This window comes from Pagrus pagrus, assembly GCF_965226575.1.
Source record: "Pagrus pagrus genome assembly, chromosome: 12".
Classification (NCBI taxonomy): Eukaryota; Metazoa; Chordata; class Actinopteri; order Spariformes; family Sparidae; genus Pagrus; species Pagrus pagrus.
In genome coordinates, this window is record NC_140196.1 from 18842228 (window position 1) to 18855397 (window position 13170).

General features: G+C 41.2%; 1 protein-coding gene across 3 annotated transcripts in view; it reads left to right on the forward strand.

Moving 5' to 3' along the window:
* Window positions 1–13170, forward strand: part of zeb1a (zinc finger E-box binding homeobox 1a) — a 68969-nt gene that overhangs the window by 44540 nt on the left and 11259 nt on the right. For all 3 annotated transcript variants that reach the window (XM_084370049.1, XM_084370050.1, XM_084370051.1), the window contains exon 2: window positions 4618–4797. In XM_084370049.1, the coding sequence (XP_084226175.1) occupies window positions 4618–4797 (180 nt within the window). The remainder of the gene's footprint in view (window positions 1–4617; window positions 4798–13170) is intronic.

Sequence of the window (13170 nt, forward strand, 5' to 3'; positions counted from 1 at the left end):
TCCTTACCACCCTTTGGGATTTTGTACAAGGCCGTCAAGTATGGAAAAACAGAGAAAACTATCACAATCAAACCCTTCAAATGCAGTTCTTAAACGTTTAAGTCTGATAAAGATTGTTTTATCATAAAAATGCAAGTTAAAATCCAGACAAAACCTCTCTGACCTGAGTTTTTACCCACTAGTAATCAGCCTTGTGCTATTAAGCTACCATCAGATACTGTACAGCACTTTGATCGAAATCTTCAAATCCAGTGAAGGAATGAATACAGAATGTAATGGTATGATTCCTGAGCTTTTTCTCTCTACCTTTTCCTGTATTTTTTATTTTCTGGAGCTCAGCTGGTTCTGTCTTCCTCCAGCGAGCACTGTTGAGAATAACTCACCAGAACAGACTCGGGCAATTTATTTGAAAGTATAGACCTTTCTATTATTGGAATTGCCACCAGCCTGTCTTGTTAATAATGTGTTTTTGTCTGAATGAAGAGAGACACAGTTTGTTGATTTTTAGGATTTGGCTGCCTGCAGTAGAGTTGTGTTTGGACTGACTGTCTGCAGCGTAGTTATTAACTACTCCACTGATCTGTATCTGGCCAAACCACAGAGGTTCACTCAAGTTACCGTTAAGGTTTTCGGTCACATTGTACTCGGGTAGGCAAAAATTTATGCTCAGCTTACCATCAAATTCAGGTCATACAAACTGGAAGAAGTAGTCTGCCCCAGGGTCAGATTAGGTAGCAGTAAATAGTGACTCTGACCATTTATTTCCATCAATATTTCGTCTCCTGATAACATTTCTGTCTTTATTTACCTTGGATGTTCTTCTATGATTGAAATGACAGTCCAGGCCCAAATGGTAGCCATTACACACCCTAGATTACATCCATATAAATAGAGGGCTGTAATATCTGCGGCAAGATGTTTTCAGTGAGGTCAGTCCCTGAATGATAACATGTGGAACTGATCATTTGCAAGACAAATTGTGGTTCAGAGGGAAGCTGCAGTTGCAGTTTAGTGTTTTTTTTAATGTTTTTATACTAGTTGGCTGTAGAGCTGAAAGAATTTGTTCCACAGAAAATGAATCAGCAGCTATTTTAATCTCAAATTTATAGTTTAAGAGGAAAAAAGACATCTTTCCCCCCTAGCTATTCCAAGTAAGTAAGTATTATTTTTGGAGCAGTTTACACAGAGACAACTGGATCGCTTTCCGTTTTCCTCAAAATTGCAGCTACCAACAACACAAGACAAAACATAAGTTTATTCATTCATTATTTGGTCTGTAATGGAGACATGAAAGCAAGTTGCCAGCCCGATTAGATCAGCACTCAGCCTTTAATTTCGTTTTTGTGCACAGTAGTAGACAAAATAGCGTGGTGAAACCAAGGGTTATAGGGAAGCAATCCAAACACAGAAGGTTTCATTATTCTGTAGTCATTATAAACACATCCTCAATAGGTGTATTGCCAGTGGCTCCTAAAATTAAATATATTACTGTTCCCAAAACAACATAACTGTTGCAGTGCATCAGACCCTCGTTGTACGCTCAAAGTTTGGTTAGGTTTTGAAAAGTGTTATGAGTTACTAAGTTGAAATAACCTACAATTGACTTTGGGTTTCAGATTGGACATGAACAGTAGTCTGCTGGGTGAAAGTCCTTTACTTGTGAAACCCGACTATTCGTCTCCCTTCCTATCCTTTATACTACTTCCACTGACTTCCTCCTTTGTTGGTGCAATATTTAATATGACCACTAGAGGTCGTTGCAGAGCAGGAAATGTAAATATAGGTTGTTATAAGCTCCTTTCATCTTTGGGAGATGGTTTACTTTATCCCTTTTTTCTGAAATTTGTTAGAAGATCAATCAAGAAAGTAATTGGTAGATTAATTGATCATGAAAATAACCATTAAATGCAGGTGACTGTGATCGACTTCAGTTCTGTCACAGACACATGGTGGGGACACTCCTGCTTTCACTGGCAGTATCACGATGTAGAAGATACCAAATACATACTTCTTTACTTAGCTGGGAGGCTGGCTCTGTCTGCTCCAGCCTCTCACATCGATCCAGTCGTGCATCGATCTCACCCCCTCACACACACACACACACACACACACACGTTTGCATTCCCAGCTCCACTTGTCTGTCTGGAGCAGTGACAGAATCATCTCCGGAAAGCACCGGCTCCAGCATCCTGGAGGGATGACGTACAGTTGGAGTCTGTGCGGTTGTGTAGAAAGTGTGTGTGCTCGAGGTGTGTCGTAGGTGTCGTGGTAACTAGTCTGCATGTATGTGCATGCATGCAGGGGGTGTGTGAGTGGTTAATGGCTTTACTTGAAACAGCTCCCCATTTCATGCAGAGGTGCAGAACTACACACACACACACACACACACAGAACTTGTACTGTGGTTTGAGACCTGTTTGTGTGTGTGTGTGTTTGTATGTGTGTGTGCACCTGTCACCTGTGAACAAACAACCCAAGCTTTCCTCCTCATTAGGCGTCTTCAGCACCTCCGCCAAGACGTACAGCTTCCCCGCAGAGGCGACACACACCACACTTGCGCACACTTCTGTTCGCTCACACTCAGTCACAAGTGCACACATGCTGACAGCGAAAAAGCAATTAAATACCTAAAACATAGCGCTCATCATCACCTCCATCCCTGTATACCCACATGTACCCCTCATGTACAGCTTTAGTGCTAAACACACACACAGACACACACACACATATAACACTAAATTCATTCAGACCAGTCCAGTCGGTCCATTTTTCACCCTGAGCTCCCATTAAGAAGCTGTACCCCACAGACAAACTCACTGAGTGCAGCACAGTGTAAAATAGATTTGCTTTCTGAGGCTGATAAACTAGTGATTATTTTTCCCCATGGCTGCAGTTTGCCCTTTTTTATGTCTTCTCGTACAACATAAAGAGAAAGAAGTTGTGTACCTCGAGTCAGAGATTGATGGATGTGATGAGGAGTATGTTTTGTGGTTTGGAGCAAATGATGGCAGAGGATCTGGATTACTGGTTTACTTTGTTCAGGCTCGTTGAATTGGTTGTGGTTTGGCTAGTTGATCCTGTTTTAAGAGGTCTAAGAGTTACCAAGGATGAAATTGAAGTTCTCCTTCTCAACAATTGTTGGCCATTACATGTATTTAACTCTCTTTTGTGGAAAGAGCTATGGACTAGAACCAGGAACTGTGGCTTGTGTCCATTTGTTGGTTGGTTTGTCAGCAGGATTTCACAACAAAGACATTTGACATTTCTCAACAGATTTCTGCAAAACATGGATGGAGGATGGGTCTCAGCCCAGAATATACCCCATTGATTTTTGGTGAGGATCTGGAGGACAGATCCAAGAGTTTTTTCTCACTTTCTTTGATATTGCAAAATAGGATGTTTTTTGACATTTGATCATTTCTTAGGGAATAATACATGGATCTTGATGAAATTTAGGTGGTTGATATCTGACTGAGTACATTTTGATGCAAATCCCCCCCAAAAATCCTGACATACCTGACAAATGTATGTCTATTTTAGGACTGCAATTTTCTTTTCTTGTTACATTAATCTACTTTTAATATGACAAGGCGTGAGATCCAAAGTCTGTGTCTCATTTAAACTGATGCAGCAGATAACATGTACAGGTTGGCCGGCTTGGCCGATGTGGGCTAATTGAGGCTGCGCTGAGCTGCTTTTCATGGATGCACCTTTCTCTTACGGGTTAGCAGGGTCACGTTTACACTTGGAACACAGGTGTGGGGGTCTCGACTTGAGGAAATCACCATAAAGTAATTATGGCTGCCATAACTGACACGTCTGACACTAAATCTGCAGTAAAGGATTGAACATTTGCATGGCCTGTGTTGTGTTGTGTTTTTGCAAAAAAAAGAGTTCTCATCTTATCATCCATTTTCTTTAGCATATCTTTAACTGCATTTTAGAGTGGCTTCATTTTTAATAGTAAGAGAACACGCTTTGCCATCGAGAGCTGCAAGAATTAATCTAATAATCAATTAGTTGTCAATGATTAAATTAATTTCAGTCACATCATCTTGGGCTTTGGGAAACACTGATTGACATGTTTCACAATTTTCTGACGTTTTGTAGACCAACAACTGATTAAAATAAAATAATCGACAGATTATTCAACGATGAAAATAATCATGCAATCAATCGTGTTTGCACACACAAACTATCAACATTACTTGATTCTGCTCTGTCGTGCCATTCACCTTGTGTATTCTTGTAGAACTCAGTAATTTAGAGCACAGATCAAGGTGCTGGGTTTGGGTGTCTATGCCAGAAATGTATGAAGGAGTAACATAAAAGTGGGCAGCCAGACTGGACTCCTTCCTATAGAGGCACATTGTTGTGCTTTTTCCCCATGCAGCTCAGATGCTGATCATGCCAATCTCATGTTTGGCAGCCAGTACCATAATTGCAGTTAATTGCCTTTATACTGCTTCCTAGTTGCAAATCAGACACTGATTACAGCAGCAGGGTGCTGGCTCTGGCACTGCGAATCAGAATGAGTGCTATGATCTGTGGCTTTTAAAATCTACACTAAGTGTTACATGTTAGATCATCTTCCATCTCTGCTTCTTTTCTCTGCAGTGACAAACTTCAACAATGGCTTGGAGGCCAGTTCAGACTCGGATGACGAGGACAAGCTACACATTGTGGAGGAGGACAGCCTGCAGGAGCCTGAGGCCGCCAGCGCAGAGGGGACTAAGCCGAAGGACAGCCATGATGCCGCCACAACAGTATTACCCCACAATGGCTCCGTGAATGGAGGTGAGATGCCAACACTGAAACATAAAGATGATTTGTGTATCAGTATATAATTTTCAATATTTTTGTAAAAGTCCTTGGCTTTAGATTTTTTCTCTTATTATATGACATTAATCCTGGGATGGTTTGCTGAGCATGTTTGCCCTTTCTCAACAGTTCCCCCTCTTTTAGATCCACACAATAACACTATTCTCTGCTGGGAGCTTCCCAGTCCACCCACAGGCTTACACAAGCTGTCTCCACACAGCTCTGCAGGGAAATGAGTTAAACTTTTACCCAGGTGCACCTTGGTAGTAGTTGTTCAAGAGGGTTACTTTACTTGCACAGATGTTCTCAGCCTGTCTGCACGGTAAAATCAATAATACTGAACTAAAGCCTTTTTTCTGTGACATACAGCCATACGGCTGGCATGTGTAATTCATCTCCATCACTGTTGTAAATAAAGCTTAAAAGGCACATTAATAATGGAGTGAGTCAGCTCAGTGTTTGGCAGCGCTGTCATCTTTATATGGACATGCGTTGGCTCTTCTGTTTCAGTAGATACATAAGAACAGGTGGTGAAATTGTTCACGCAACTGTTGTCAAGTGGAACCAAATCAGGACAGAAGCAGACACTGTGGTGCTTGTTCCTTGGCTAACGTACATATACATGTAGTTTAAGGATACAATCAGGATACAAAACACATAAACGAAGCGTTCTGCTGCCAGAGGTGGTGCCTTGAAAAGCTGGGCATGAGTCAGCTGAGGATCAGTGTGGTGTGATATTTTCAAATCAACAGAGAAGTAAAGAGTGATCACAGGGCGGAGAATCTGAGCAAATGAGAACATCCACAAGAAGGAAAGTGCGAGGTGTGCAGATAGAGACACAGAAGGAGGGGAAGTGAGCGTGTCTGAGAGATAGATACGATTCACTGACACCTAAAATTGTGTATAATCAAGCCAGGCATGCACGTTTTTGTGTATATTATCAACTCTTGCATACTTAGTAGTAAACCTAGGTTAATCTCATGCATTCCCTAACAAGCTAACACACCTATAGTACTCTGCCCTAGGTCAAAACCTTACAGGCAGTTTATACTATCCTTGACTATACAGCACCATACACACCAACCATATGATAAGCTCCTTGTTTATGACTGTTTCTAACTTCGTTGTTGCTGCTGCTGAATGTGTGTTCGTTAACACAACCCTCACATGGTGCAACTTTTACACCTATGACAGACAGTAATGAGCGAAAGAGACTCACAAACAGCAGAGGTATGTACTGTTATCTGGGTCAACTGTCTGTTTGAAAGACCCACTTTTTATTGTTTGGTTTGACAGCAGTATACGATCCAACCTTTTACTGCTCTGCTTTACAGTGGAAGCAGCACGATGCAAATACTGGAGATGGTTGAGACTACAGCTCAAATGAAAGTGAGGACTAGTGAAGTGAAAATTAGAGTGAAACTTATCCAGTCAAGCATAGAACTGAAACTTGTATGATGTATAGAAAGCAATTGTTATGTTTTGTCAACTGGCTGATCTAGTACATCAATATTGAGGTTATCTTGTGTTAAGCTTTCCTATTTTGTAAAACCTGCAAGGTTTTTTTTTTTTTGGAAACAGGACACTTGTGTTGTGGGAGTTCTTATTGTGCCAGATGAAAGTTGACAGTTTTTAGTGAAACATGTTTTTGGTTTTCAATCCAAAACAGTAGTCCTTGATCACACTGTGAGACCATCAGCCAACTAAGAGGTTTCATGACTCAAGACAGCCAGAATCAAAATTTAGACGATGTAGTTCTCATAAACTAACTTCTGCTATGAACCACAATTACAAACCAAACAAGCAGAATACAGTATGAAACAATGCAGAATACACTGACTGACGAAGCTGCAGTGCAAATCTGTTTACATTCACTTGGTATTCAACCTGACACAGATTGCAACCAAGATTTTATTAGATAATTTTCACTGTCGGGCATGCACTGAACCCGCATTATCACATCTGTTTCCACACAGCAGCGTATTCTTTACTGTTGATGATTTGTCTGTGTACATCTACCTGCTCTCTTTGATCAGATTAGTTCAGTCCTCTCTCAGCCTTGGGGAACACCTGCCTGCTCACACAGCCAGATGTTCTGCTCTTTCTCATCTCTTCTCTGACTTTCTGTACAACATCCTAAAGGCTAATCTGCCCACAGCTCACACACATACTCACACAAGCATTCTCCTTATGAACTGGAACTCTGATAAAAAAAGTGATGAACTTCATCACCTCTGTCCTCAGACTTGTGCCAAACTGCTTCTGTGATATGCCTGATTAACTGTCAGGTTGCCAAGTCAGAAAAAATTCAAAATGAATTTTAAAAAAAAGGTCATTAAAGACAGTTATTATAAGACTTAATAATCAGTTGTGTTGTCTTGGTGTGTGTTTGTCCACATGTTCCCTCTACATTTACAGATTGTGATGTTCTTTGCTGCATAAATTAACATACAAACAAGGAAAGACAAACCTACTAACACCTTTTTTAAATATGCATCTAATATCTCTACTGCAACATCTTCCGAGTAGGGAACTGCTGATTATTTTTCTCAGTTAATGAATTGAATAATTTTTTAGTCATAGTCAGGTCTCGGTGGCAGTATGCTAAACAGGGTGTTCTAGATATCCCTCTCCTGAGCAACGCTTTCCTGCTCTTCCTGGGGGTTACCAGGCCAGATGAGATATGTTATATCCAGTATGTTCAGATTCCCAGACCCCCTCAGCTACTACTATGAGCTCCTTGTGGATATCTGAGCTCGTCACCCTGTCTCCAGGGCTGAGCCCAGCCACCATTGGGAGGAAACTCATTCCGGCCCCTTGTATCTGCAGGTGGGTGGGTGAGCAATCATCCATTTTCCAGCAAAAATGAGACAGTGTTTTGTCTGACCAACAGTCTTAAACCCAAATATATTCCGTTTACTGTCACATAAGTCAAAGAAAGGCAGCAAAATTTTGCGTATGAGAAGCTTGAAAAGAGGATATTTGACATAAGTTGTTTTAAAAATGACTCAAACAATTAATTGTTGTCTATTTTGTTTCATCAATCAACTTATATCAGCTCTACCTTTCACATGATTCCACCTGTAGTATATAAGGACTGGAATGTTGACCGGGGTGTTAGTGAAATAATGTTTTAATGAGTTTCCTCATTAGCACTGCTGGGATTGTGTTCGACTGTGGGGAGTTGAGTCAGCTAAATCGCCTCGTGTTTGTCTGTGCTGACAGGTTTTATTTACACATCCACATGAACATGGACACAGAGCAGGTTTAGTCATGCAGGATGCATCACATCTACTTTGTTAAACACAGTTGGACCTTAAGTCACTTGTCAATCAATTTCCTGCTGTCCTTCCTCTTATTCTGCCCATTAATAGTTTTAGAAGTTTCACCAGCTGCATACAGAAATAGACTTACTTGAGGTTTTATGTTTTTCATTTTGTTTTTAAATTGGCTTTCGTTTCGCTTGCAGACAGCTTGAGAAAGCTCTTTAAAGCTCTTAAACTTAAACCTCCGGATAACCCCATAGTACGAAAGTTGGCAGGATCAGCTCAACCCGTACAAGCTCACTTTCAAAAGCATGACACACCTCAGCATACAAACAGCAAAAGTACCATAAGATTTAATAAGCAAAGGCAGAACCAAGTCTTCATTCAACAGCAGAGATTGATTGGCTTGTGTTTACGCCGCTTCAATGCCCTTTTAATCCTCGATTCCCCACGAACAGCTCAGCCTACACAAGCATCTGCCTTCATCTCAACAGCAGTCAGTTACAGCCAAGCAGGAAATACTAAAACCATGGAGACGGCGAGAATGTGACACTCAGAGATATTGCTCTCAAGGCTCGTTTCATTGTTTCTGAATAAAGCCTTACATGGTGTGAGCAGTGCTGCTCGCTCTCTTTCACTTTGTTTCTCTCGCTCTCTCAGCTCTCTGCTTTCTCCTCTGTGTACTTGCTATTTTTCTTCAGTCACTGATCCTTTTTCATCTCTTTATATTCTTCGACCCAGCTTGCCTTCTTTACTTTTTTGTTTTCTCACATTTTCCTCTCCTCTCTTCTCCTCATTTCTTCTGCTTAAAATCCAACTACAGAGATTGTGTAAAAGCCTCTCCTCGGTGATAGGTGGTGCTCCGGCTCTGGATATTATTAGCTGTTAATTATCCACAGAGGGTTTGCTGAGCTTGTTGTTGTTCAGTAAACCTTTGACTTCTTGAACAAACTAACTTCTCTAACTTTTTAGGCCTCATCCTCCCAGTTGTTGTTGCAGGTAGGCACTTGAACGTATTATTGGCAGACTGTACTGTAGCTGTTAAGTTACAAGAAATTACAAGACAGAGATGTGGGAGATACCATTTGTTTCTATATGTAGTAACATAATATGTATTTTTCTTATAGACCTCTGTTTTAATTAGCGAGCATACTCATCCATCAAGTCCCAGAGTGCTGATCAGTTATAGATTACTTCACTTCACGTACATTTCTGTAGGAAAACGGTCTTTGAAGCTGACCTCTATAGAGGCTGAAACCAGAGCAGTGCTGGTGAAACAAGGGCAAGTGCAGCTGCAGCAACCTGCTCAGGAGTATATCAGCAGGTCCTTCAAGGTAGAAGGAGTTCTACTGGGTATGAAAAAGTAGTATAAATCCTTTGTGGCTCCAGAGGAAGCTAAATGTTATCTGATAATTTGCAAGTTGCATTGTGGGTAATGTAGGCACTGGGTTTTGAAAAGCATTACTCTTCTGTAACACTGTTGGACTCATTATGGACAGTTTAAATACAAAAGATCAAAATCGATACAGCAGACCCAGAGATATCATCTTTTTTCTTCCACACATTCTTCTTCTTCCTTTTCAAAACCTGGTACCTACATTACCCACAATGCAACTGAGTCGCCCACTGATTTATGTCACTGGAAGCAATTTATCAGATTACATGCAACTTCTTCTGGTGCCACAAAAGGCTTTTTAGCATTTTTTTGTCACATATGCAGTTGTACTCCTCAAGACCCGTAAACACACTTTAATATGTAAAATTGGTGGAGTTCAAACATGCGATCTTAAACCTGTATTAGCTAAGCTTCTGGGCTTTAGATCAGAAAGCAGTTATTTTTGGATGAAATCTTGACTTTTTACCGTTTGCCTTGCTTGTAGCACTTTTGGTGTAAAACTGTGAGGCTGGAGTAGAGAATGCAGAGTTGAGCAGAGAGAAATTGTTCAGTTATTGCCTGAATGCTGTGTTTTTCAACCTTTGACCTTTACCCAGGTTAATCAGGTGCTTCTCGTGGTAAAAATGTAGGATAGCAAACTTGTGTGAGCGCCAGTTATTCCCCACTACATAAGAGCAGTTAAATACCTAAACTGTCAAGATAACTGCAAATAATGATGACATTTTTTGCACAGAACATACCGACAGGGCACATTTCTGGGAAAGTGCTGAATTTATAAAGATGTAGTCTGGACAGGAAAATTCAGTGAATCTCCTCACTTTTGGGGAACTTAACAAACGCTTTTACAGAAGTGTGAAGCGCACCATATTGTATTTGACTTGTGTCATTCGTTCACGGCATTATCTGTTGTTCTTCACCTGCACCTGCAGTAGAAACCGGCCTGTTCACTCCTTTAGGAAAACATTAACAAACCAGGAAGGAGTAACGTGTTCAGTGTGTGCAGAGGAGCTCCGGCGGTGCTGGAGGGAAGTCATGGAAAAGTCGTGATATGTTGCAGAGCTATAGAGCCACGTCGGGAACCCTTCAAAGGCTTTGCGTGATATTTTTGGATTGTCTGACTTTCGCTCCTTTCTTTCCTCACCGTCTGAGGCAAGAGGAGAGAGCTGGGAGAGCAGCTGGTGTTGAATTGGTCCTCTGGTGAGAGATTAGTGTCTGCTACTCCCCCTGCAGTCTGGGCCGCACTGCAGCTCCAATCCATCCTGCCTTATAAATTCACCACGGACTCACAGTGACAGGTTCTGGCAAGGTATACAAGTGCAGTGCTTTGTACGTGTGTGTGTGTAGTTGGAATAACTCTGAGTGCATGTGTGTGTGTGTGTGTGTGTGTGTGTGCGTGCACCCCATGATTTCCTGTTTTCATTCCAATCTGATATTCCACATGTGTGTGTTGCAGGGTCCTGGGCATCATTACTGCGTGGCTTTTTGTGAGGCATTAAGAGTAATTGTAGAGTGTGGTGGGAAAATATGCAGAGAGGTGTATCAGCGAGGGGGGAGGAGGGTGAGAAGGAGGAGTGATGGAGGGCAAAGGAGCAAAAAAGTTTGGGAAAAAAAAAAAAGGGAGGTGAGGGGCAGAATCAAAAAAAAGGCAAGCAAGGAATTTAAAGAAAAGATGACAGAAGTTAGAAGAGAAATCGGAGCGATGAGAGAGTGTGAGGAGTTAAATTGCAAAAGAGTAAGGAAAACGTAGAATGAAAGGGTGAAAAAAGTGATGGAGGGAAGGTAAAGTAGCAAGAGGTGAGTAGACAAAAGGAGTAGAGGGAGGGCAGGTTAGGGGAACAAGTTAGACCAAACCTCAAACTTTGAAAAAGCTGCTTTTGTGTAAAAACAACCAACATCCATACTTTTTTTATAGATCTCCATCCACATTTAATGCCCGAACAAAAGAAAAACAGCTAAATCTATTCGTCTTCAGCCAAATTCGTGTTTAAACAACAAAATTGTATCACAACTAAGATCTGAAAATCAATTGGCAACTATTTTAAGTCTTTTTTCCAGCAAAGATGCCAAACCATGTCCCAGTTCCAGCTTTTTGCTGCTTTTCTTTGGCTTATCAGTTTGTAAACTGAATATCTGTGGGTTTTGTACTGTTGGTATCAAAAATTCTGGCTCAATGTAGAGGCCAATACAGAGAGAAAGATGTTGGTTAGCTAGCTTACATTATGATGTGTCTGTGCAGGAGGCGTTTCAGTTGTGTTTTTCAGTCTCATGCGCTTCGTGGAATGATTAAAATAGAAGCACGGTTTGTGTCTGTTTTCTTCCGTTTTATATATTTGACAACAGTGATTGGTTGATGTACTCTCAGTACTGTGCTTAAACACATCATGTATAGATACAGATGGAGCACTGTAGACACATTTGCGTGGATTTACTGTGGGAGAGACTGGAGAGAGAAAAAGAAAGGAAGAAAAAGGGAAAAGATGAAGAGAGAGAGTGAAGAAGGCAATTAAGACACGTAAGGTGAGGGAGAGAAAGGAAGAGGTAATGAGGGAAAGAGGGGATGAGCAGAGAGCGAAAGAAGCATGGAAGGTAGACGAGTGTCTCTGAGGAGGAAAGAGAGATTTGGAAAGCTTTTGGATGAGGTCATGGGAAGCTGAGATCTGTGTGTTTAAAATGAGGCTTAACAGGGCTCGGCCTGGTCCCGCCTCTTCTTTAGGCACACACACACACACACACACACACACAGCTGCACCTGTCCCTGACAAGGCTCAGCAGGAAGAGGCGTGGCCTTTGGCGCCAGTCCTGGCTGCATTTATAAAATGCTTGATCTCCATGGCAACGCTGCTCACAGTTTCACCTCACTGCTCAGTCCTATCAGAGTTTTTTTACGCACAGAAAGTGAGGTAATGTCTCCGTCTCTGTCATAAAGATGATTATAAAACACCAGATCTTAAAAAAGGGAACAGACGTCAAGACGGCTGCTCGTCCGCCACAAGTGCAGAAATTCTGCTCAAGCCAATGAGGAACAGATACTCTGTCACTTACTTATTGCTATTGACACAGCAATCAATAAGATGTAATGAAGATTAGATTCTATCCAGATGCATTTTGGGAAATGTAGGATCAAGTGTTTTTTAGAGATACCTCTGCCTCTGCCGCTTGTTAGTACCCCAACTTTATGGAAACGCATTACTAAATTGGTGTAGTAACCTTTTAATACTGGCATTAACCCTTTTGTCCTTTAAATCTGAAAGTCTCGATATCCAGTTAACTGTAATCCTGTAGGCCTTAATGGATGTAGGCCTGTCAGGATAATTAAGTTATCGTCTTCTCGTTCATATCTTATGATATCAACTGATCGATATATGTACATCACCTCGATATTGCCAGTTTACATGTGTGTTTGTTTACGTAGGAATGCCACAAACATGTTAACTCCCAGCTGCTGTATCAGATAAGCTGTATGTAGCTGTATTCACATTAGAATGATTAAATTCCTGAAATGCTATTAGGGAAGGAAAACATTACAATATCAGCAGGGCTCAGTGCCGGTTCCTATTATAAGAAAGCTTTCTGCACAGTACAGCTATTACATGAGCAATAGCTCTGGTGTTTTTCTTTTAACCTTAACCTGCTCAGTAATTCTGGACATTTTCTTGCTGTTTTTGAAAATGTTAGACCTTGGTTTTG